General features: G+C 42.5%; 1 protein-coding gene across 1 annotated transcript in view; it reads right to left on the reverse strand.

Moving 5' to 3' along the window:
- SNX25 (sorting nexin 25) overlaps positions 1-23,802 on the reverse strand; it is a 79,982-nt gene extending 56,180 nt beyond the window's left edge. The window contains exons 1-3 of the mRNA XM_082759515.1: positions 23,032-23,802; positions 13,681-13,765; positions 5,390-5,606 (exon numbers count right to left, since the gene is read on the reverse strand). Of these exons, the coding sequence (XP_082615641.1) occupies positions 5,390-5,606; positions 13,681-13,765; positions 23,032-23,454 (725 nt within the window). The 5' untranslated portion in view covers positions 23,455-23,802. The remainder of the gene's footprint in view (positions 1-5,389; positions 5,607-13,680; positions 13,766-23,031) is intronic.
- Positions 23,803-25,415: the final 1,613 nt, after the last annotated feature.

Below are 25,415 nucleotides of genomic sequence, written 5' to 3' on the forward strand. Positions count from 1 at the left end.
AGCCAGCACCATTAACACACCTGAAAAAAATACCAGCTAAAAAAAAAAAAAATCCTCCAAAACCAAACCACACCAAACCCAAAAAGCACAGCAAAAATCCGTCAAAGCCAAAACTGCTAATTTCCACAGCCATTTTTATTGGGATCAGTAAGTTGTATAAAACCCTTCTTCTAGCATTTACTGACTCCATAATCATAGCACTTGTATGTGTCACAGCTACCTTCCTCCACAGGAGAGCACTTGACATGTAATGTTGGTGACGGGCCCAGAGATCACACAGAAGCCTTGCAAACTGTGGTCTGACCGTACCAGCAGCAGGAGGTCATCATGCTTGTTGTGGTGCCTTGGTGATACTCAGCTGTAAACAGGAAATCCGAACTTCCCACACTGGAGCTTGAAGGCAATGGCGAGCTTTAGACCTGGAGCTACCCAGGAGATAACCTGAACAGTGTGCCCAGGGCCCGGCTTTTTCTGACTGTTTTGTTCTCAGCACCTCAAAAAATTGCTGCCCTCATTGCAACCAGCCTCTATGCGTTCATACTCATCCTCTCGACACTCATTTTCGGAGGCTGTGATAAGCAGTTCTTGGTATTCCTACTTTGTGGGTGGAAAATGGAATTATAAAAGAGAAACTAGGACTGGGGGAGGTGTTTAGTAGCTTGGATGCACCATGACAATTTAGATGCATGTACAGGATTAACCAAGTTATACCTCCAGTGCTTGAATTGCCTTTGCACCCACCTGCTCTTGATTTTTGTTGTGGCAGCACCATTTTTCCCTCTTACTAAATACCAACTCATACTGTATGTAGTCAATGCAACAAGCACAAGGATACAACAATTTATATCCTATACATGCCAAGGCATTTACGTGGCCCAATAAAGTTACATTACCAACAGGGTGAGGAGAAGAGACAGAGCAGATGACAGGAACATTGGCAAGATGGGCACAACGTGAACTTAAAACCTCAAAATTACTTGTCAATACTGACCACTCAAACAGCAATTTTCCCTCTCATCCTTCCCAAGAGCTCAGAGCCCTCCAATATGGTTCTGAATGTGCAGCAGAAGTAGGCTGCAGCTCCCAAGGAATCCCCTTTGCCAAGTCACGACTTCAGCTGTGACTCCAGGCACGAGCACAAACACACTGCTGAGCACCCCTCAGGTGGCACGGCACAGCCAGCTTGCCAGGAGCAGCCTGCCACACTACACACCCAGATCTGCAGAAATCCTCTGCCTTTGGGATCAAGGTGCCCCAGCCGTAGGTTAAAGACGAATAAACAACACGCCCAGCCAAGTGACGTAGGAAAATCAGTGTCACTGTGACCGCCTCCCACTGAGCTCTGCTCAAAAAGCACTGCTTGTCAGTGGGTTCAACAACAGGCCAGCGTTAACAGCTCCTGCATTTCATTTGCCTACAAATCTAGTGCAGGCAGATCTCATTTGGCTACGCTGCAGTTTAGAGACCACCAGCCCAGGGTGTTATTTAGCAAACGTTAAGAGCCCTGTGGCAGTATCTGAGGGGGGTAATTCTTAGCCCACAACAGGTGTGAGGGAACTTCCCCTTCCTTCCACATGGACAGATTCACAGACACTATTTGTTGGTTGTTTTCTTTGCTAGGTCCCTAAGCTACTGAATGAGTGGCTCACCAATAGGACCTGCTGCCTCTTGCTCTCCACAAACATTTCAAGTTACCAGAGCAAGAATATGTTGCCAGGATCAGGTAATTCTAGCCCCACGGAAAGGATACTGGCACCACAGACAACGCTGCACCACCTACCAGTGCAGAAACCTGCAGCATTATACGCCACCCTACACAGCTCACAGTCCAGCACTAAATACTCGCATATATTCAATTTATGCTTTACATGAAGTAGCCAAGGAAATAAACTTGCACAAGACATTAAGGAACAGAAGGCCAAAAGCTGCTATAAAGCAAGAATCACCAAATACAACCCTCTCTGCAACAACAGGACCATATCCTGCAGGATGGACTAGGCTAATCCTGTTATAACCTCACTCCTGATTCAGCACAGCAAAGAACCATCATTTCTCCCAGCAAACCCAGGCTGATTTTTTCCTTTCCTATCTCAAGTCAGAAACTACTTAACAATGGACATGGGAAAGTTATCAATTTTCATTTCTACACTGAGCTTATGTCAGGAATCAAATGGTTTCCTATCTAGAAAATGTTGAATTGCCACAAATTTTGTAACTGAATATTGATGGGATCCTTTGCAGCTCCAACTGGACCTCATGATAACCCTCAATGATGCACACAGGATGAAAAAGCTGAAGCTATCTTGTCTTCTGTTTTCATGGTTCTGTGTCATCCCAGGCAGTCTTGCCCACAGCCAGAGGAGCATCTCTGCCCTTATTTCACTTTGTGTCTAGCAGGAAAGAGTTTCCTTTAAACAAAGCGAAGGGACAGAATAAAAGAAAAGGGAAACAGACCTAACGCTGCCAGGCTTCTCCCTCCTGATCCCCTGCCTCCCACCAGCCAGCATGGAGCAGCCTCTTCTCCTCATGCTCTCCTCTCCCTCATTCAAGCACACGTTTTTCCTTATCAGTTAGCCTCTGCTTGCCATTTACTTTGGGCTATTTGTTATCAAATGGAGCCTTGCAATGGCTGAGATAAGCCAGAGGGAAAGCAGGAGCAAGGTGAGGACAGTAGCCTCTTATTCTGAAGGGTTGCAGCCTATTTCATCCCAGCAGACATCCTGATCTGCCAGATATCACAGGCCTCAGTCAGTCAGAAAAAGCAGAGAAGGGATTTCTACGGCTGAAGTGAACCAAGTGACAAAACAGGCGAGCTTCACAACGAAGAAACCGACACCTCTGTCCTCCTGGGGACAGAGTGTTTCTTTCCCTTACTTTGTGGTCGTCTGTTGTCATATAGGTGGAAAACAAAGTGCTTTAGGCAGCACCCTCTCCAGGGCTGGAACAGGTATTTAAAACTCTGCAAGCCACCCGAGAACAGGCAAAATGCCCTTTGCTGCCACGCTGCATTATAAACCTGGCAGAGGAAAAAAGACAGTGTTCTGTCAGGCACTACAACAGGACAGATAGCCAGCTCTAATTACGGTCTCTGTGCCACTATATTCATCATCCCAAACTAACCAGATTCATTATTACAGACACTGAGAGGGAAACAGGAATTCCAATTTACATCTGCTGCTGTTTTTAAAACGTTGACAGAAATGAGAAGATAAGCGAGGCTAATGACATCTCTCACGCTCCCTACCTCAGAAAGGAGAATTTTCTGTTTGAGCTGTCATAATAATATAACCACAGGTTTTCCAAGAGACTCTAGCTTGCAGTTTCCAAGCCAAAAGCGACACACTTGGTAGTTCTCAGCCCATGATTTAGGCTGCCAGCAGGTTCTAGCACAGCAAACGATTAATTTAGTACCAAACTCAAGTTATTCTGAGTACCACATTCTCTTGAAGGCAAAAAAGAAAACTGTATCAGAGTCCCAGGCACGCTTTCAGGTTTATGAAGCACATGCTCAGATCACCTGGAAGTACCAATTCAATCTGTACCGGGTGCAAGCACATGGCCACATTTCCACTGACTTCACCACAGGCCATGGGGCAGCATTTCAGCTGGACAACTCCTATAAAGCTTCTTGAGCTTTTTGAACAAGCTTGGATGAGCAGCACGAGGATGTGCTAGGATTTCAGACTTTGCATCGTGCAGCTGGTAGGACTGCTGGTCTGCTGTTAGGCACCTTAAAACCAGATTTTCCTCCTTGTGAATTCTCAACCTTGCACAACGAGAAAAACAATGAGTCCAATTTCAACCTAGACAAAATCTGAAGTTATGGCTGTGGGGCATTTTTTTGACCCATTATCATACTATTTAATTCTCATTACCATGTTAATGCAGTCTGACTTATCCAGCAATGACTAAGGTGCATTTACCCTTCCAAAGAGAAAAAGTTAATTGGAAAATACCCAGGAGATTTTCTTTATTTTAGCTCTGTGTAGTGGAAATAACAATCCAGCTAGATCTAGTGGAGGTAGTCATTATTCTCAGCAGACAAAGAATCTCATCAAGAATAAGCATTAACAGTATCTAGTAATTCTGCAATTGTGCATTCTGTGTCCCCAGCTCCAAACAGGTGAGCATTCACACTTCAAACCAACAAACAAACCAACCGTCCTCATCCTTTATATTTTCTAATCATACCTTTCCCCAAAGCAAGTATTTTACCATGACAAAGGTCAAGTGCAAGCACCATGCTTAAAATCAGAGAGCACCATCAAGAGCTTTACTGGACCACAAGATTTCTACCATATACTAGATCTAAAACAAAATAGTATCTGGAATTCAGGTAATGCATTGTTATTGGGACAATAATGTGATAACACAATGTTACTGTAATGTGCCTACATACTAACTTCTTTTCTTGAAGGCAACCATTCTTTAGTTTCCATTGCTTTATTTCCTGCAGATTAGACTACACAAAGCTGGCAGCTACCACAAATACATTGACCTTGTCTTCTGCTCCAGAACAGAAGGACGTGTAAATGGCACCGCAGAGACTGGTTGCTGACCAAAACCAGTTGATCTTTTTTCTCCGGAGTGTTAAAAATATGTGAATCTAACTGTATGCAAAACAATGTCATAGTATAAAATGCACAGTATAAAACCAAACAACCAGAGCACATTTCTGTTGGGATAACTGCAGGTAAGTGCAGATATAAACTCAAATTCCATGCACAATTCCATGAGCCACTCATTTGGATCAGTGAACTGCGTAGGTGTGAGAGCTCCCACATGCAATTACAATTTGGGTGTGACAGTATTTAGGAGACAGCTGACCTTTTTAAATGGGCAAAGAGGAAATTCACGGAATTAACAAGGTAACCTAAAAAGAGAAAGAAAATCCAGCCAACAATTTTTCACTAGGAAAAAAAATCTAGTTACTGCAGGACAGACCGCTTACAGAAATCATGAAGCTTTCCCTCCTGGGGCTAGCAGAAACGGAAAACTGAATGGAATTAACCCTCGTGCTATTTTGGGAAAGGTGCAAATAACTACATTCTCATTTGTTGACTGCTCTGACAGTGCCTCTCCTTTCCCTTGCAGGTTTGCACTACTTGCAGGAGCTGCTCAGACAGCCCGCCTCCTACTGCGAGCAAAGAATTCAAAGATGAAATGGAAATAGCAGTGAATCTCAACCATTAAAAAAGAAGGACAAACATTCCCTTCCACAGGTCTTATAGGTGCCTTGAAGCCTGCTAGCTCTCTAAAACTGTTAATAAACATGAACTGTTTTATCAGTTGCCTACAAAAACATTACATTCTTCATTGCTTTGGTATCACACACCTAAAAGCAAAGAGATGAGCAGAAAATTCCAATGAAACCCAGCTCTGGTTTTACCTGGCATTGGCTCCTTTAAGGTCACGGAAGTGTGTGAGTAAAGCTTTCACTACATCATTGCAGACGACTTTAACTACATCAATGTGACTCAGCCTCTGTCGCAGCTGCTTGGCAATCTCCCAGAAGTCTTCAGATAGCAGCTGGTACAGCTGCCCTTCATCTCTGCTGAGTGGCCCATACCAGGACAGGATGTAATCTCTGTAGCTGTAGTCAAACACTGAAAGGAGAAACAAAACAATCAATAGCAAGGACTGCGAAAGGGGAAGGCACACCAGGATAGAAATCGTGCCCTCCACCCATCTCCTCAGTAATAAAACGGGTCTTAGGTTTCATATCTTCCCCTTTAGGCTTTAATTTCTCCCCAGTGCCAGGCTGGCAAAGCTGCAGAAATCGGCACCTCCCAGGTTACTGGAGGTCACTTTGCAAAGCAAAGCCTGTAAGTGGATTTGCTCGGTCAGCCAGGTTACAAGCAACACACTAACCCCAAACTAGTCTTCATGCCTCAGTAGCGGATTTGGTTATAGGAACTATCACATAATCTGGCTGCATCTAGGTTGCTGCAGATCGAAACCAACCTTCTTCAGCCACAAACTCAGCCTCCACTCTAAAATCGCTGTTAAGCGAGGAGGTGGTAGGATTTTGTATCTCAATAGACATACCTAACGCTACAGAAAGTACATTGTAGGATTGGTAGAGCTAGAGATGGAAGAGAAGTAGATTAGAAAGACAACATGAATTTCAAAGGTGATATTCCAAACTGTAGCTACAAGCAACAGGATCGCTGTAATGGCGCGTTCCATGACAACACCTTCTTCTACTAGTTTTTCTTTTTGACAACACTTGCGTGTCTCCAGTTTTACTGATGCATTACTAGCAGATGTTCCTGGAGTGCTGGGAGGGAGCAGGAAGCCTTCAGGAAGCACGCACAAGCCACATTTAGCATTGCCAGCAAGGTGGGAATGAAGCTGGGGAGGAGGGGGCAGTGAATGGGATGCAAATCAGCTTGGAATTAACAGAGGGGTAACTGAACAGGAAGGGAGGAAGAAAAAAATAAAGAATAAAAAAAGCTGCATGTCTGATAATCTGAGCAGGTGGTTCTTGACCAGGCATTCTGATTTCAGAGTTGTTGTTGTGTTTTTTTGTTGTTGTTGTTTGTTTGTTTTAAATGTCAGAAGTACACCTAGTTTGTCACTGTAAGCCTATGGTTTAAAATAACCATGTGATTCCACTATTTTTTAGCTTTCACTTTGATGGAAATTATTTTTTTGGCAGCCTAGTAAACTATAAAAAGCTCCCTGGCACTATGACAATGAATTAGTAACATAGTAATAGCATAGCAACTTATACTGAATACTTCTGCCTCCCTGAAATACTAGGAGGCTTCATCCTACATCACTTCATCAAAAACATTTCTAAAGAAAAGATTAAATTTTCTGAAGCATTTGACTAGAAACCCTTATCAATCAATTCTGCAGGTTGTTTAAGAAACTGACTCACTTCACTGAGACGGAATATGTTAAGTCATTTACTAAGTCACTTCAAGGCTTTCGAATGAATTATTCAGAGAAAAACATTTCACTAAATAAATGCATAAATAAGTAAATAGAAGTTCTGAAGTTTTCTTTTTCATAGATGTGAGAAAAAAATACAGTCATATTGCAAGATGGTAATTTCAAACCTTAAAACAGACCCAACTTCCTTACTTTTCTAGAACAGAAGTTATATTTCATTGAAACCTGCCACCAACAAATACCACGAAGTGATAATAATAGTTATAAAAGGCAGTGGTCTTTTGCTGAACTGATAAGCTTCTGATAAACTGAGGAATAACCACTCAACACACCTAAGAGCAATTAGGAACAGTATTTTGAAAACTGAGGATTATTCCTTGTCATGGGACACTTGAGATAACACACATTTTAAGCATCTATTTTTCCCACAGCTGTCCCCCTGTCCTTCTGCAACCACTTTTTTCTGACAGCTTTGCCTCTGTTGCAGCATCTGAAGAGCGATGGAAAGCTGTCACAGCACAGATTCTCTTCTCACCTATCCTGAAAAAGACCTGTGTTTCTTCAAGGTAATCAAAAGTCACTGCCTTTCGGTACTTGTGATTACCGCCCCTGGCTGACAGTGACTTCGTTTTTCAGATTCTCTTGCAGACACCCTTGCAGTCACTTTACTCTAAAGCAGCACACCTCTTCAGTGCCCCTTGCCTAAGGCAACAAGTCATGGTATAGAGGAGTGGTGGCTCCTTACCTGTATTGGGCAGACCTCTACAAAACAAGAGAAAACTTGTATCTCTATCCCTCAGGCAATATTCTCTTTCAGAACACACACCTATTCCATCTGAGCCTTAGTTTATAACTGTACTTTCAGGCAGCTCCTCTCCAAAATGAGCTCCGTTGCTCATTCTCTCCATAATCACCATTACATACAACTTTAAGTCTCTCTGCTTTGGGAAAGCAGATCAAAATATGCAACACTGCTAATTAGTAAGGAATTACGAGAGCCCAACTCTTGCAAATTTGCTTCAGGTATTTCAACAGGGAGCGTAACAAGAGCTATCACAATGGGAAGACTCCTGCTCAGGCAAAGCAAGGTGATGTTCATGCACCTAAAGAGCCATACCATTAAAGATCCATGAAATCTAGTACTGGTATAAAGCTAAAAACAAAACATCACCAATTATTACCAAAGAATAAGCCATGCAAGTATGAAATACTTCACTTGGGTTTCTGTCAGTTCCACAATTTGAACACTTTAAATGGATTTCCCCATTCTAAAACCAATTTTCTGCACCCTACCTTTGATAACTCTCTTCCTCTACACCTTTTCTATGGTTTGCTTGCTATCTGTGAGCTTTGTTGCCCTTCCTGAATCACTACCATTGAAGTGTCTTGCTTTCTATAAAACCTGGAGGTACTTTAAAACCTAGAATATATGTCCAAACAAGCACTGAGACAACCTTTAGGATTTTGTTTCTTGATTTTAGAACCAAATACCAACAAGGCAAAGTATGAAAACAACCAGCCACTGACACCAACTGCACCCTGTCCTGGAATAAGACCCTGCCTCATCCACATGTGTCAGCCTGGCCATGATGTGCTGTGGCTGCCTCAGACGCCTGCCTAGCGATGCAGCTGGTGTCTCTTTCAGCTCTCTGCAGAAACACAGAAAACAAACCCAAGAGCACAGCTTGCTTTCTTCAGAGGAAAAACCTGCCCATCAGCCTGTTGTCACTGTTCCTACATCACGCACTGAAGCCTTGAAAACAACTGGTCAGAAGACAAGAAAGGACTGACAAGAAGAGAAGAACACACTTTAGGGCAGCCTCTTACCCCAGCTAACTCAGCTGCTACAAATTTCTTCAGATGCAGTGACAGCAATGAGTCTTGTGCAAAACTGTAGAAATTTCTACAGAGTTTTCTAAATTAGTTATTAGATCTGAGTCCCCAGTTGTTATAATTGATTAAAAAACAATCCTACATCAGTGTGAACATGGGCCTCCTCCATGACGCTTTTAAGGCTGCCAGGAGTGCTGGGACATGCAGCCAGAAGCTTTGTGGAAGGGTTAGTGAGGACACCCCTCCAGACTCTTCCTTCCACCTCTAACCCCACAGAGGTGTGAATTGCTAACCCTTCTTCTGCATACATTTAGCATCCAGTGGCACCACAGGAAGCAGGGAGCCAGATTAGCTTCAAATCTGCAATATGCAGAGCTCACACCAGGCAGCTCTTACACGGCTGAGATTCACTACCCAGCTTTATGGGAGAGGAAAAAAAAAAAAAAGCCACACCCAGATAGACGTGGGAATTTGAATAATAAGGACTACACACCTACCTGTTTTCTCAAAAGGCAGACCTGAAACGTTGTTCCTATGCAAAAACAGAGACTTCTGAGTTGCAAAGAAACAGTAAATATCCTTTCCTGAAAGCACTGGATAGAATTGTTACATCACATCATGGTCAATTTCAAAACTCTTCTGTGACTGTGTTAGCACCAGAAAGGAAGGTACACTACAGCTGCAACACCTGCCTGAGCGCTTGCTTACAAGGGCAAGTAGCACTGGGAGTAAAATGGCAGGACAACATTAAGGCGAATTCTGCTCGGATCTTGCATCAGCTGCTACCATGCCAGATTTAAGACACACGATGTGGTTATCAGAAACTAGACCTGAAGAAAAATACATTAAATAAAAGTTTAGCAGAAGATGACAGACAATATGCACTTATAACTACCTGGCAAAGAGCTTTTCTATACAACTTGTTACAGCCACTACTTTTATCCACTGCCCAAATCCAGTTCAGTCAAAAAAAAAAAAAAGCTCCAAAAAAAAAAAAAAAGCTCCATCTTCACCCTCAAAGGACAAGCTAAAATATTACAGCCACTCTGCTGAAATCCCTAGAAAAATCACTAATAAATAATCTGAATATGTGTAACTCCATCATTTCCAAGATAGTGATTTTTAAATCCAAAGGCATAAAGGCCATTATTCACCTGATGTATTTTAGACTTTATTACGTTTTAGCTATACAACACAAATCAAGATGATGAAGTTTCATACTTAACATTATCTTGATTCATTGAAGTTTCCCATGCTCACTAAGCCTTTATTTAGACCTGGCCGCTAGAGGCTGGTGAAAAACTGTGTGAACCTGCCCCAGTCACTGGCAATAACAACATTAACATCTGAGTTCTGTTGGTCCAGTCTGTGCTTGGAAAAATATTGGTGTTTCTGGGAGTTCACTCACATTTTATGATATTATTCAGCCTCGATAAAACTCACATGTTGTTTGTTGTTTTTTTTTTTTTTATAGCCTAGATGTTATTATTGCTCCTATGCAAAAAAGACCATGACTGTACAGTTTCCCATTTCATATTGTTGGTGTTATTTTTATCAACTTTGTCTTGACATTTGCTTAATACTTACTACAAATATGTAGAAAAAAAAAAGGAAATTTCCAAATATACAAAGAATAGAGAAAAAACATGTTATAAATATCCAGGAGACATGTTAAAAAAAAGTATCAGACTAATTTCTGTTCAAATTATTTTGCCCGTGTACTCTCTGCCAAGAGAGTTCTTAGATCCAAGTGTTTGAATCCCAGTAGCAGAGAGAACATGAATTCAAATTAGGCCTTGCTCAGATTTTGGACCCAAACAACTGATTTTTGAGAGCTGTGGAAAAAAACACAGCTTTTCAACTAGCACCACAGAAGGTATTGCATTTTTTTTTTCCTTAAATGTCAATGTGTGGGTCTTAAACTGGAATGTTTTCCCTTTTATAAACAGAAACCTTACTCTGATATTCTTCTAAAGGGTCAACAAGAACACAGATGGGCGAGTTCTGATCCATGGATATAAATTTATGAAATTTCCAAAATATTTTTAACAAGGCAGCCTCAACACAGGGGTTAAGGAAGCTAAGCAGATATAGAGTAAGAGACGGTTCCCTGGCACAGAAATATTTTCAGGGACATGAAACAAAGGGAATAAATAAATAAGTAGTTTTCATAGTAGAAGAATTTCAGAAGTGGAGTTCTGCTGGAATTTGTTCTATGATCCATACCGTTTTACTTACTCATAAATGATCCAGAAAAGCAGGTAAATAATATGAAGACCAATTTTCCAGATACTATTAAGATAACGAAGATGAATATTGGCTGTGAAGAACATTACAAGACCACAGAATATCAAACAATTAAAATGGAAGATAAAATTTAGTTCCTGGAAGACCGACTACACTCATGGCACAGAAACTTGCTGATGGCTATGGCCCTCAGCCTCAACAGCATTCTGAAAAAAAGGACCCACCATTTTAAAACTGAATGTTTGTTTTCCTTGTTGAATGCAGCAGAAAGAAAATCTCTGTATAGCATTACACTTGTTCCAATTTTGCGTGCTTAGATTTAATGAAACATCACACGGTAACAGGGATAGTAGACAGCTTTCCCTCACCTTTTATCTGCAGCTTTCACAAGGATGCTACAATTAAGAGCAAAGAAGCACTCTGAAGCACTGTCCTTTAACACTACTTGCTTGTCTATAGGAAATAAGAGAGAGCTGTAAACAGATGTAAACAAAAAGTTCCTTTTTGGTGGAGTAAGTGACTGACATCGTTGAATGACAATTCCAGACACTGTTATGCTGGCTTCAGCAGGAGAAGCAATTCAAGATGAAGGCAACTATTGTCTGCTGGTTAGTATCAACAGAAAAGTATCCAAGCACTACATAAAGTTTATTAAAATAACACCAGTGACTGAAATGGAAACAATAACAACTCCTTCAATTAAAACTAAGGATAACCAACGATGTCTCTCCTTCCAACTAACTTAACAGCCCATGAGAACAAAAAATGCAATAAGCACAAGACAGCTTGTCAAGAGAGAGGCATCACAGAACCTTGGAGAACTGTGCAATAATGTGGTGTGACTCTAACCAGAGAGAAAAGTGCATGCAGATTGGCTGTAACATCAGCAAAAATGTGACAGGAGAGCAGAAGTCAACAGGTAACTCTGGAGGGATGCAAGACAGTTAACAAGTAATAGCAAACTGACTGTTTAAAATAGCTGAAGAAGTCAGAATTAATCAAAAGGCTGTCTCTTCGGAAATGGCAACAGCAAGTCTGAAATTAAGTGATACTGGCTCCTCTGAAAACGTTATCCTTGCATCTCTGAGGTAATGCAAATAAAACTAAAATCCGATTTAAAAATACATTGCAAAACCCCTTTCACTCTGACAACATCTGAAAACCTCATGTGGCAGTAGGAATCTGAACTGTTCCAAGATTGAAAATACAGAACTGAAAAGTCTACTCGATGGATCAGACTTTTTAAAACGTTTTATTGAATTGAACATTAGACCTGGAGAGCACGAAGTTGGCAAAAATTCCTAGGGTTCACAAATACTTTAATACTCTTCACTGTAAGAGTGATTGGCATTAGCATATGGCACTAATGAAACAGAAATACACGCAGGATATGTTTTTTTATTTTTTTATTTTTCTATCACTAGCCATGTTTTGTTTTTTTTTTTAAAAAAAACTACAAACTTGTAAAATAAGGGTGTTAATAGTATTAAAATAATTATGTATTTCAGAACTGTCACAGGGCAAGGAATGTATACTGTCCATTTTCAGAGAGACTGACTGTTTTAGTCTAATAAAAAAGTAGAATGTTTCCTTTTTGAATTCATTTAGCATCTCAAACTTAAGCTGACTTGAACACTTTGGGGGGAAAAAGAGCTTGCTTTAATCTACTTGTGGTAGACTGAAAAGTCTCATCCTTGTTAAACTGCATAACAGAACAAGCTGGTTTTATTAGTCATTTAACGAGGCCTGGAAGAAGTACAACCAATCTGACAAGTTTGCTCTCCAAAATTCAGAGCATGAGAGGAAGGTAAGAGATGTTCTGAAAAGAAATAGCAGTTAAGTGAGTTGTCACAATAGCAGCGCCTCAACACTGAAAACTGAATCACAAGTATATTGTTAATTTACTTGCAGCTTTACGGAGTAAGGATGGACTTATGAACCCAATTGAACAACCTAATGAATAAATAACCTCAGATGACAGCAGCTGCCATGTTGTCAAAAATGCAGAAGCTGTTTCTCTTCTATGCAAGCAGCAGGAGGAAAGTGTAACAAAATGCCTTCCCCCCCAGCAACCCACAGTGCCTCTGGTCTCTCTCTAAATAGCCCCTCTACCTCTGATTCTGTGCTGATAAACATGTTGAGAAACACATGTGGAAGTTGCAGTTCCTTATTAAAAAAAATTATAAACAAACTACTTTGAATTCATACAATCCATAATTCACATTTCACAAGCTAAAGCCAATGATTGCACTGGTGAGCCACAGATTTCATATACAATAGCAGCCAAAAGTACAGATGATCATTTCAGATTCAGTTTTCATGACAAGAATTTGACTAAATGGGAAGACCGATTACAAGTGTCTAAATTTTATCAGTTCAGAGACACCTGGTCGAATCTTTGAAACGTTGTTTTCTTGTTTTGTGTACAAAGGACTCAATTTTCACATAATTCCCACATATTTCTGTGAAAACCCGAAGCTAAAATAACAAGATGTTTTTGCAGTTTAATTGACATAGTGTTACTTACTGCATTAGATCTCTTGGCAAGACCAAGCCTTGATTTTATTTATTTATGCTTTAATCAAGGAATAAGAATCCAGGGTCACATTCTAAAATCCTGGCATATTCTGCAGCCATAGTTTGGTAAGAACACAAGAGATACACAGGATCTTATGCTCCTTTGTGCAATGTAAGACTCACCTTCTTTCAGTGCTTTATCCATGTTGTGAGAAATGACTACTCTCCTTGACGGAACAGAATCGTGGCAGCTCCCAGGCCAATTACTCTGAAATTCAAAGAGAACATTCATAAGAAGAAGGAATAAATCAAGAATGACAAAAATAGAACTGGAATGCAAGGTGGTAAGAGTGTGTTATTTGTATTTTTAATATAGATATTGGCACTCCAAATGATTAAAACACTCGAGTGTCAGTTTTCTATACATACACCATACATTGTACACTAAGCATACACGGATGCCCACTGTTGGGTATTGCACGTTCTACGACTTGCCGGATTATCTTCAGGTTGCTTTGTTTGTGGAAGGGAACTGCATCCATTTGAAACTCAATGCAAGTGAGCACAGGACATGAATTTAATAGAACAGCTGAAAATCCTACACTCGGTACTTTCACACCTTTGGAAGATGTCAGAGAGAGACGTCAATAGCAGATAAAAATGTTTACAGCCTACTGCCATGATGGGCTTTCATTTAGCCCCAGAAACCACTTTTAAAATAAAATTGAAGCCATTAGGTCTCTTACAGTAATTTTAAATTGCATTCTTTTGGGCTTCTTCCTTCAAAAACATGTCTGGCCACTGCATTTTAAGCTGATGTACAATACAAACATTTGTCTATTTTGAAGCATTAGTATCTAAACAGGTGGGTGGACGAGGAAACATTTTTCAGGGTGTAGACAGAATTCTGTGATCCATGCTGTCCCTGTATAGAAAGGGGTATAATTAACATCAGAAATAGAAATCTGTCCCTGCTGCCACTCAGCTTATTTCACTCCTCTTGATGGGAAGTCAGACTCAGAGATGTAACTAACTAAAATTAGTGGTGGCAGACAATTTGGGAAGGAGCGTTAAGAGGCAGCTGTCCGGCTATACCAATTCATTTCTTACACAGAAAAAAGAAGAGCACAGCTCCACTGCGAGGAGATGGCACTTCCAAAGTGACCAATGACTCCAACATCCACCAAGCAGAGAATAGGAAAGCAGTAAAAACTTCATGGAGGGGTTAAGTAAAAACACCCTTACTTGTTTTTAAAGGCATGGTGCCATTATTTCAGCTGGTTTGCAGTTTACTACTCAGTGTATTTTGGTGTAATATTCTTCTACAGCAGCTGGATGCACACAGTCTGGTATAAAACACATCTAAAGAGCCACAGGTGAAGGGGTCTCAGCACAACAACAAAATGAAGCTGTTCAGAGACTCTCGCACCTAACACACACCATTCCCACAGACACTTTCCAGGCTGCCAGAGTCCTCCTTCCACCCACAGTTAATTTCTTCCAGCATCTGGGTGAGCCAAAAAACACCCTCTAGGCTTCTTCCAGTCACTGCTGCCATCTCATAGCCATTTTTCTCCCCTCTTGACAAGAGTACCAATGGCAAGAGCAGCAAGACTTCAGCATGCCTCCACACGCAGCCCTTCTCACGCCTCCTTAACTACTGTTTCAATGCAAATAACTGTTTAACATGGAGAGGACTATCCAATTAATGAACCACCAGATCTCCACGGCCCCCTTTTACCTGAACACGATGCTGGTAGTAAGAGCTGAAGCTGTACCCACCTAAATGGTCCCCATAGATATTTTGATGTCTGGAAAGAACAACCAGGAGCAGTGTTTGTAAGGCTCCAACACATCACATCTGACTTATTTTATCATTCTTCCTCCACACCAAGCTGATTTACTGCTAGTCATACAAGCGCTTCAAGATTTCTCTCCTTTATTTGCAGCAGGATGTAAGATGATTCATAACCACACAAATTTAAAAGAGAAGGGAGAGACTCGCAGATACTTTAAACATCCCTAATACATTCTGGGGGGCAAAGGAAAGAAAAAGGAAAAAGAAAAAGGGATTCAGAGAGCTCTGCTAAGCAAAGGTGTTCAGGTCTTTCCGTAAATCTAGCTCCTAAGCATGAGGCCACAACCCAGACTGAAGCTAAATGCTGAGCATACTCAATCTTCTCTAATACTTACACTAGCTTGGGTACGCTGCAGGATTAACCTTTCTGCTAACCTGAGCCCTAACTGCACAGAGGTCAGCACCCCCAAACCCCCAACTTAGACATCAACGCTCCCCCTTTGTGCACAGCTTGCAGTGTTTTTTCCAGTCTGCAGCATCAGTAAGAACACTTGTGAGGCACTAGCCAGATTACTCACTTCAAAACTAGTTTCAGAACACCAGCTGAGATAAGAAAATTATAAATGCTGAGCTCTACTTTTGTCTCCTCACCAGCCTCTCAATTCAGGACTTCTCTACAGCAGAGAAAGAAAACACAGCAAAGGTTTTCAAATGTTTTAAGAGTGGATCCACAATTGTAACTAGCTCATTCCACAACGCAACAGCATGGAGCAACATACACAATTCCCCAATGCAGGCTTCCTACATCACTTGATTTTTTAACATTTCAGTCTTGAACACTCAGATTGAGAACAAAAGGCAACCATTGCTTCAGTATTTAGCAGGCAGAACTTCACTAAGATACAAACTCAAGTTTCAGTTTGCTAGAGTATTTCATCGGCAGTGCTCTTTACAGCTGATACATCTGATTTCTAAAAGGTACTATTTATTTTAAAGGAGAAGCTGCTAACAGCATTGTTTAAAATGAGAAAGTTCAAGACAAATGATTAAAAATAAATTTAAAGGTAAGAAGCAAATGACCATTAGCAGTGGTGATTTTGCAGTTACACAAATGTAACTACTGAATAAAAAAAAAAGATGCATGGTATATTGGCTTTTCTGAGAAATTTCCCATACCATTACAGATACTGAAAACACTCGCATGAACAGTCAGAGAAAATTACCGAGCAAGAAAGAAACCTATCTTCGACTTTGTTTAAAAGTAAATTTTCCAAGACAGGTAAGAATCAAATGTGTCAATAAACTCAAGCATTTAAACACACTGAAGTGAGGCTGGTTGGGTTTGTTCAGGCTTAAGAAGAACAAGTTAAAGGGAGACCTACTGCTGTCACCAACGACCAGATGAGGTTAAAGAGAAGGAGCCACACTTTTTTTTACAGCTGTATAGGACAAGGGGCAAAGGACAGAGGCTGTGACATGGGAAATTCCAATCAAATATAAGGTAAAATTACTTCAATCACAAGGCTGGTAAATACCAGAACAGAAGGCCTGGAAGGCCGTGGAACCTCCCATCCCTGGAGATATTCAAGACTGAAAAGGACAAGGCACTGAGCAACCTCTCCTAGTTGGACCTACTTCGAGGAGATTGGATTAGGTGACTTCCTGAGGTTCCTTCCAACCTGAATTATTCTGTGATTCAGGATGATCCGTCAGATCTGTGAACTTAATTTCACACCTGAGAACGGACCAGATCTTGAATTGCCTTCTCTAAAACAGCCGATCAAACCTGTTTTTTCTTTCAGTCTTAGCAACTTGCATTTAGCAAAATCTATTAAAACTTAATAGCTTAGCACTGTTTTTCAAAAATTCTGTGTCTGTGAGAATAAAGATGAATCAGCTAAATAAACAGTCACACCTGAGTTGGACAACATATGGCAACAGCCACCTTAAAAACCACAGTGACAGCTTGCTAACACGGGTTTACAGCACCTATGATAACAGAAGGCTTTCAGAAAATTCACATTCCAAACTCAGCTTTATCAACTGAGAGAATGAAAAATCCAGCAGATTTCACTGGAAGGTTTTCTTCCCACCCGTCTCAAGTCAGATGGGAGAACGCATGCAGATGTCTCATCTTGCAGAGAACAGGTTCAGCTAGAAAGCCTCGACTTGGATGCTTTCACATTTTTCTTCATGCCACTCATCTACAAGAAAACAGTGCTACATTTCATGAAGCAGTTGGCATAACCCTTACTGAACCAAACATGTTCATAAATGGATTTAACTTAGTCCAAAACTCTAGCTTAGCTGTTCCTTAAAACCCAGTATGTTCCCACTGCTTCTGACTTGTAGGAGTAGAGCCCAGTTTTGGTTACTGAGGTTACTGACAAAGAGGAATGAGAGAAACCAGCCTGAAATTTACTTCAGATTTGACAAAATGACTTACAAGCTGGGGGGAACACATTTGGAAAGAACACACAAAGAATGAAGTTGCTAACAAGTAGGGACGGCTGCTTCCTGGTGCAGTTTAAGTTTTCCCTGAACTTGCCTTTGTTTATGGCCTGGAGAGAAAAAAAAAAAAAATAGGATGTGTGTATTTCCTGGAGACTTCTGAATAATGCTCATTGTTTGATACTTTTGAGAATGATTTAAGATGCAGACAAAAGTTTGAAAGGCCCAGGAAAATTTAAAAAAAAAAAAAAGAAAAAAAAGAAAAACAAGACTGGCATTGAACTTAAGACAAGTTTTTGGGCTTCGCCTCCTAGAGAAGCAAAAATAATGTCATTTATAGGTTTAAAACAATTTAAGTAATTTAACACTGCCTTCAAAAGGAAAAATAATAATTAAGAAGGTATTTCAACAAGTACCCTACATAAATGGTTATTCAGAGGGAAGACAGAAACACCTTGCACTATATCAACCTCCAACAGTCAGGCATGAAACGCAATCCTTAAACCACGACAGACAGACACACGGCACAGGCAAGCCACACACTTCCTTACTCTGCTGTGGAATTAAAGCCAGAAGCAGAGAAAAATTAGCAATTATTTCTATTACATTAAATCAATTACAACAAAACTAAAACAGCACTCAGGACAGACCACACAACATGCTGCACATGTTTAATCTGTGCTCTACGAGGCAAGGACTACATCTAGTGCAGCAGACAAGAACTCTCCAATTACTCATCACTGCTTGCTCCATCGCCCACTACCCCATTAACCTTCTTCTCTTTGTATAACATACATCAACATCAGACTGGACTTCTATGATAGAGAATTACAGCTTCAGATAATACTTTACTTAATTCTCCATCAGTTCAGCTTCAAGTGAGCCTGACAGATGTTTCCTTACGGTAGTGAATACTACTCCAGTCATGATGCAACACTCTGCCTCCCTTATGTTCCTAGAAAAGAGCAGACCATAAACAGACCATGTCCCATCATCTCACTATTCATTCTTCTGTGGTATAAATGAAAACAGTCCTATCTGTATAAATGAAAACAGTCCTATCTTCCAGAACACAGAGGTTTCAGTGATTACCCGACCTAAAGAGGAATGGTTTACCTGCATCTTCATTTTAATGCCAGATTCAAGAAAAATCCACATTCAGTGATGGAACAAGCCTTTAGAAACATAAAACATTGTTACAGAAATCCCCCTAAGTGGCCAAAACTCAAGAGCAAAACATTTCAAAAAATGCAGAGCTACTAAACAGCATCAAAGAAGAGTAATCAAATACGTTAGGAGCTGAATTTTAGAGAAACACTCAGAACCATCAGCACTCACAGGAACTAAAAGCAGGACATTAGAGTCACTGAGCTTTTTGCTGAAAACAAAACAAAAGCCAGCAGCATTTGTTTATTTTCTGTTATTGCTGTGAGGCAAACCAGGTGGCTCATTCTCTATAGAGAGTATCATTCATTTAATCTGCATTTATAATGCAGCACCTGAATCTAATAAAGAACTCCTTGTTGTTTGCATTACTTAAATGCAGTTGATAAACCAACCACGTTACTTAGAGACTTTGCTTTGAATCAGAGTCAAAATGCTGCAAAGAAAACTCTGTCCTGCCAGTTTTTTTGGTGAAATCACAACTCACACTGGAAATGTGGGAAAACGTGTTCTCCTTCCCACTGCCACAGTTAACGTGACTCTTCAGGGAAGTCAAAGCCATCTCCCCTCTAGAACTACACAAACTGACAGCAGTGCAGGGAATGAGCTTGAATTAAAAAAGGTGGCATGTAACAAATCCCCTCCAGAGCAATCTTTGGTGTTAGCACATCTGCTTGCACTTGAGAGGTGAAAATCTCCTTTGGGACTTACACATTTTAACTGAAGTGCTATTGGTTTGCCATGCCTTTTTGCTGTCTTGCATCTCACTGTCCTCCTCTGCCACAAATCATCTGGTCCTAGAATGGCTCCTGAACAGTGCCGAAAAATATCCGATAACGTAATGTACAATTTCACAGTGTCATTTGATTGTTATTGTTTAAGTATGAATAGGAACTACTTGCCAATATTATTAACTCCTGTAGGTATGTGAATGAATAATTAAAATTATAATTTGACTGTACATCTCTCTTCCATTCTCTTTCATGTAAAAATATTAAAAGAATACAGGGGAAAAACAAGCTTTTTGGGGAACCTAGAGCACTGCCCAGCTATACCTTGAGATCAGAGCTCTCACACAGAGATAGACTACGTTGAAAACGCACTTCATTGTGAGGATATAAATGCATCCCTTTCTTTGCAGTTCTCAGCAGGTTTCAAATGCCCTTACTGAGATACCCAATTTTAACAGAAGTCTTAATCTTTCAAGTCTCAAAGGGGAAAAACAATATTTAGGACAAGGCAAAGCTTCGTATTTGGAAGGATGGGTTTCACTAGAAGCAAATTCAAACACGATGAAAAAAGGAATACACTTCACATTGCTAAGTCCAGACTTGCAGTGTTGCCCTTCCTCACCTGCATTATTCACTGGCATGAACAGATTCATGAAATTCAACAGCGCTAAACTCGCACTGTAAGTACCTGTAGAATAGAGAACTTAACAAAAAAAAAAACTCTGATTTTTCAGCACAGCGTGAAGAGCTCGATCCGAGTCCCTTTGAAGTTGATTGAGTACTCCCACTCACTTTCCAAGAGCTGAGCCTGACTCCCACTAGAGTAAATATTTATTACCGTATGCTTTTTTTCCCCTCATATGTTAACCCCAGTATGAAAATCGTTCAAAGAATGATAAATGAGCATATCTGCCTCGAGCTCACATACATATAACAAATGCAAAAGAAGATTGTATCTGTAAAACACACACACAAAAAGTGTTACACCAACGTAGGGTTCTTTCCTACTCTTGAAGGACGAAAGATGTGATAAGGTTGAAGGAATTCTAGCTTCACTGTCTTCCTGCTACCAGCTCCCAGAAGAGACAATACAGCATCATAAGGCCCCATGACAATGGGAAAGTAACAACTGAATGGTAATAAGAAGGCAGAAGAAGAATGGGATGTATAATAAAAAGATTAACCTACTTTTTTTTTTTTAATTAAATGTACAACAGATACTTGCAAATAAAAACCTTAGTGGATGGCCTACATTTCTATATGCTGCTTATCCAGACATTGTTATTTTCTCCACCTACATGTTGCTGAAGCACCAATCAGGAAAATTGCTGAACATACACAAAATGATGTTCAGAAGAAGTACTTCAAGGAGCTTAGGAGACTTTAAGCCATTTTGTGTCAAAAAAAAAAAAAAAAAAAAAAAAACGTACATGTAAATATATATAAAAACAAAACTGTAAACTGAAGCCATGAGAAACCCAAGCAAGACGCCTGGAACTATAGCTTTTGAAAAGAAAGGGTAAAATACCTCACTCCTTTTTAGACAATCCCTTCCTTTCATACAACCAGATTAAATTTTGATAACAGTGCAAGGAAGGAAGAAAGAAAAGTTTTTAACTGGATCAGAGGGAGAGTAAATAAACAATCCCAGAAGGAGGCCTGGAGTTGGTACTGCTGCTTTGGCAGGGACTTTCAAACACAAGATTGCAATTCTTTTCTGAAATAACCAACACACCCCACAGAGCTCCAACAGATCCAAACACCGCATACTAGACCATGCAAAACAAGAGCAGGCGTGCACTACCTATACAGGCGAATCCAATGGATGGGCACAGGCAGAGGAAAACAATGAGAAACAGGCAGAAACAGACCACAAAAACAACATTCACAGAGGACACACTCATCGAAATGACTGCATTTGTCTCTGGACGTTTCTACTTTCCCTCGTGTTCAGTGGGCTCAGCCACTGTGTTTTTCACAAAGAGAAGAGCTATATTCAATTATTTTTTATTTTTTATTTTTTTTCCTTCAATGCTGGGCTTCCCAAATTAAACTGATTTTTCACTGTTTGTTTTCACAAATCTGCCAGGTTGCTCCTCACTGCAGCAGTGGGGAGATTTCAGTTATTGAGTTTATGGAAAGTTTCTTTGCAGTACATATAGCATTTGTTCTCTTAGAAGTGACTTAATACACACACAGATGTTCAGAAAAGGATGCCAGCACATAAGTGTCACTGGAACTATAGCACTACTGCTTAAGTATGCAAATCTACAGATCTGAAGAGATTTATTAGCGATGCATTTTTCCCTTATAAGGCAGCTGAACGGTAAAATGCAAAACCAAACCATCCCTTACTAACCAGGACTCCTTAGGAACTTCATACGCATTGCTACAACAAAAACCAGCAGAACCATCCTTTGCTGTGCTTGCTTAACACTACATACAGGACAGGTACCTTCTGCCTATCATTTGCTGACTTTCTGCATAACATCTTCTAATTTTTCTTCTTCTCCCGTTCATTTGCCTCCTAATCTCCTACCCTGAGGCCAAAATCAGTATAACACGTGCCCACTGCCACAACTGGATTGTAGACACCCCTCTGCATGTTGTATTACTCGCTGAAGCCACCAACCCCCAGCCAAACCAACCTGTCTACAGACAACAGCGTTCTGCCAGCTTCCCTTAAACATGGGCCTGGAAAAACGTACTCACAAGCACAGTCCCCTTCCCTCCACGGGTTAAAGGAGGGAAAAATAAAGCAGGGCTGCAGCTCGTTAGCTGAGCTGATTGGCAAGACAGCCCACTACATTGGTGAATGATGCCTGACAGGTCCTCTGCCCTGTCAGCACCCCGTGCTTTCTGCAACTTCGGCTGCAGACGAAGACAAGCGACAGCACAAGTTATTTACCTGCTGCTGACAAGAACAAGGCACGGACCAGGTGTAATGAGACGCAGATAGGCTGTACGGCGAGGTGGCACAAACCATGCCTGTTTTTCCTCCCAAAGCGCTCTCAGATACCCCGTGTGATGCTGTCAAAGCGACACAGAGCTTGGGTGCTGCTCTCTGCTGCCGAGCACCTCACCTGCTAACACCCCACCGAGGTCTGAGCTCACCGGGGAGCAGACAGGGGCACCGATCCACGGTGTCCAACACCACATCCCTGCCACCGGTGTGCAGAGCTGGAGATCCCCGTTCCCAGCAGCAGCAGCTTTCCAAGCCTGGCTTAGGAACAGCTCTGGAGCGACCGGAGCGGATGGCAACCAAGTTATTTCGGCTCGCTCCTCTACCAGGACTCCCCAACCCTTGTGCCACCCGCACCCTGACAGGCTGCGGGGCGTCCCCTCGCACAGCCCCGAGGCGGGGGGGGGGGGTCCCGGGGCGCCACTTACCGCCGGCAGCCGCGGCCGGGGAGCAGCGGGGCGGGCGGCCGGGGGCAGGCGGCGGCGGCGGCGGCCGAGCAGGCCGAGCAGGGCGCCCAGCGCGGCGGCGGCGGCGGCGCAGCCCGCGTAGAGGGCGAGGCGGAGCAGCGGCAGGGCCAGGCAGAGCGGCCCGCGGCCCCCCGCCTCCTCCTGCCGGCCCAGGTAGGCGACGGAGGCGGCCAGCAGCGCCAGCCCCGCCGCCAGCACCACGCGGGGCGCGCCGCGCTCCCCGTCCTCTTCGTCTTCGGCCGCCTCCTCCTCCTCCTCCTCGTCGTCGCCGCTGCGGCTGCCGTGCGAGCACGGAGGGGGAGCGGCGGCGGCGGCGTTGGCGGCGCCCCCCGTTGCCTCGGGCTGGCCGGCCGTGCCGCTAGCGCTGTCGGCGGCGGGGAACATGCTGCTCGGGGCGCCGCGGGCTCGCAGCGCATCTCCCGCTAGCCGCCGCAGCCCCCCGCCGAGGCGGCCGCTGCCGGGGCCCCTCTCCTCCTCCTCCTCCGCCTCCTCCGCCGCCGCCTCCCCTTCGGTCTCCGCCGCCCGCCGCCACTGGCACCGCTGCGGCCGCCGGGGGAGCCGGAGCTCATGCCCGGCGGCGGCGCGGCGCGGCTCGGCTCGGCTGGGCTCGGCGCGGGGCGGCTCGGCCGCTTCCTGGAGGCAGCCCCCGGCGCGGGGAGGAGGCGGAGGCGGGGCCGCGGCTGGGGCCGGGGCCGGCCAGGAGGCCCCGCGCAGGCCGGGAGGAGACGGGCGGCACCCGCAGCCCCTCCGCAGCCAGCCTGCGCTCGGCCCCTCAGCCTAAACAGCGGGGTTTTGGGGGTAAAGAGGTGGTGGAGCGGGGAAAGGGGACGACAGCGACCTCACTAACCGGCCCCAAGGGATGCCCACCGCTGCCCTGCCGCCGGTGATCCGTAGCGCGGCACCTGGTCCTAACAAGTCCTGAGGGGGGCAAAAGCTTTGCCATGTTCCACACGGTTACCCTGCTGAGGTTGGAGACACCCCGAGTTATTCCCATTCAGCATTCGCTGCTGTAAGATTAATGCTACAATTCCTATGAAAAAAAAAAAAAGGGTGAACGCCAAAGCCCTGATCTCGTGAATGCTTGGATCTCTCTGTAATCTCAAGAGCGCAAGCAACCACTTTAAAACTAAGCTCTGAATTTTCCAGCGCTTCTGAGATATTGCACAAGTCAAGGCCAGGAGCTGGCATATTCAGCTACAGCCCTAACATTGCTCTCCAGAGATCGTTTAGGGCTCAGTTGGTGGCGCAGAACTGTAATGGAAGCAAGGACAACGCACAGTATTTTTTAAGCTAGTTCTAACCTAACCCACAGAACAGCCTGACTTGTGTATCAGATTGTCTCCATACATACGTGTCTTTTCCTTTTAAAGTTTTGCACTGAAATCTATTTCCTCTCAAAATAGTGAAGTAGTTTTGTGGCGATTTCAGCCCCCATTTCAGTCACTGACCAAAAGAGACTCTGCTCCTTAAGCTGATCTTTTATGGTAGCTTAGATATAGTTTTATTGTATGGTTTATTCTATTTAGTGGATATTAAATTGCACAAAGCTCATTTAAGCACTAGCTCAAACCATCCAGGGTGTCCAAAAGTGATTACTTGAGTAATGTGTCTAATGTGATTAAAGGTGAAAATCAGCATATGCAGAAAGTGAAAACACTACTGCAATGACAGTGCCAAAGCATCCCGATGCTGCACCAAAGGGCTTGAGGTACAAGGTTCTTTCAATATCTCTGGTCATTATGGCCAACAGCGAGATTCTTGCAGAGGCCAAGAGCTTTTGGAGAAGGCCCAACATGCCAGAAGGTTTCCTGTAATGTTATTTTACTCTCATCAGGTAGAAAACAAAAAGCAGAGATCCAACTCCCAGCACACACTTAATTCCTCAGAGTTCAGAAAATATGAGGCTCTGGACTGCATTCAACATCTATTCTGGGATCTCAAGAGCCACACAAGAAACAAGACAGAGTGTGGAGAGGCCTTCTACAGCAAATGCATTCAGGAAACTGCCTGGGCCTCTGTCAAAACTACTTAAGGGAATTAAATTTTTAAATTAACCTGAAGCAGAGCTTGTAATACTGTTAGTTCTGTGTAAACAGAGATTATTTTCTCATTAGAGTATTAATTCTCAGAAGTGGAGAGGAAGATAAAAAATAAACCTAACTACAATGAAGGTTTAGTCCTGCAGTGCTTACGCACAAAAACAGTTCTTGTCTGAATGAGTAATCCCACCAATTTTAGTCAGGATTTACACATCATACCCTGAATTAGATATATCTAAATCAGTTCAAGTGTATATCCATAGAGCTAGAGGGAGCTTTGATTGTTTTTCTTTTAGTTTTTAATAA

This window comes from Aythya marila, assembly GCF_965140915.1.
Source record: "Aythya marila genome assembly, chromosome: 4".
Taxonomy (NCBI): domain Eukaryota; kingdom Metazoa; phylum Chordata; class Aves; order Anseriformes; family Anatidae; genus Aythya; species Aythya marila.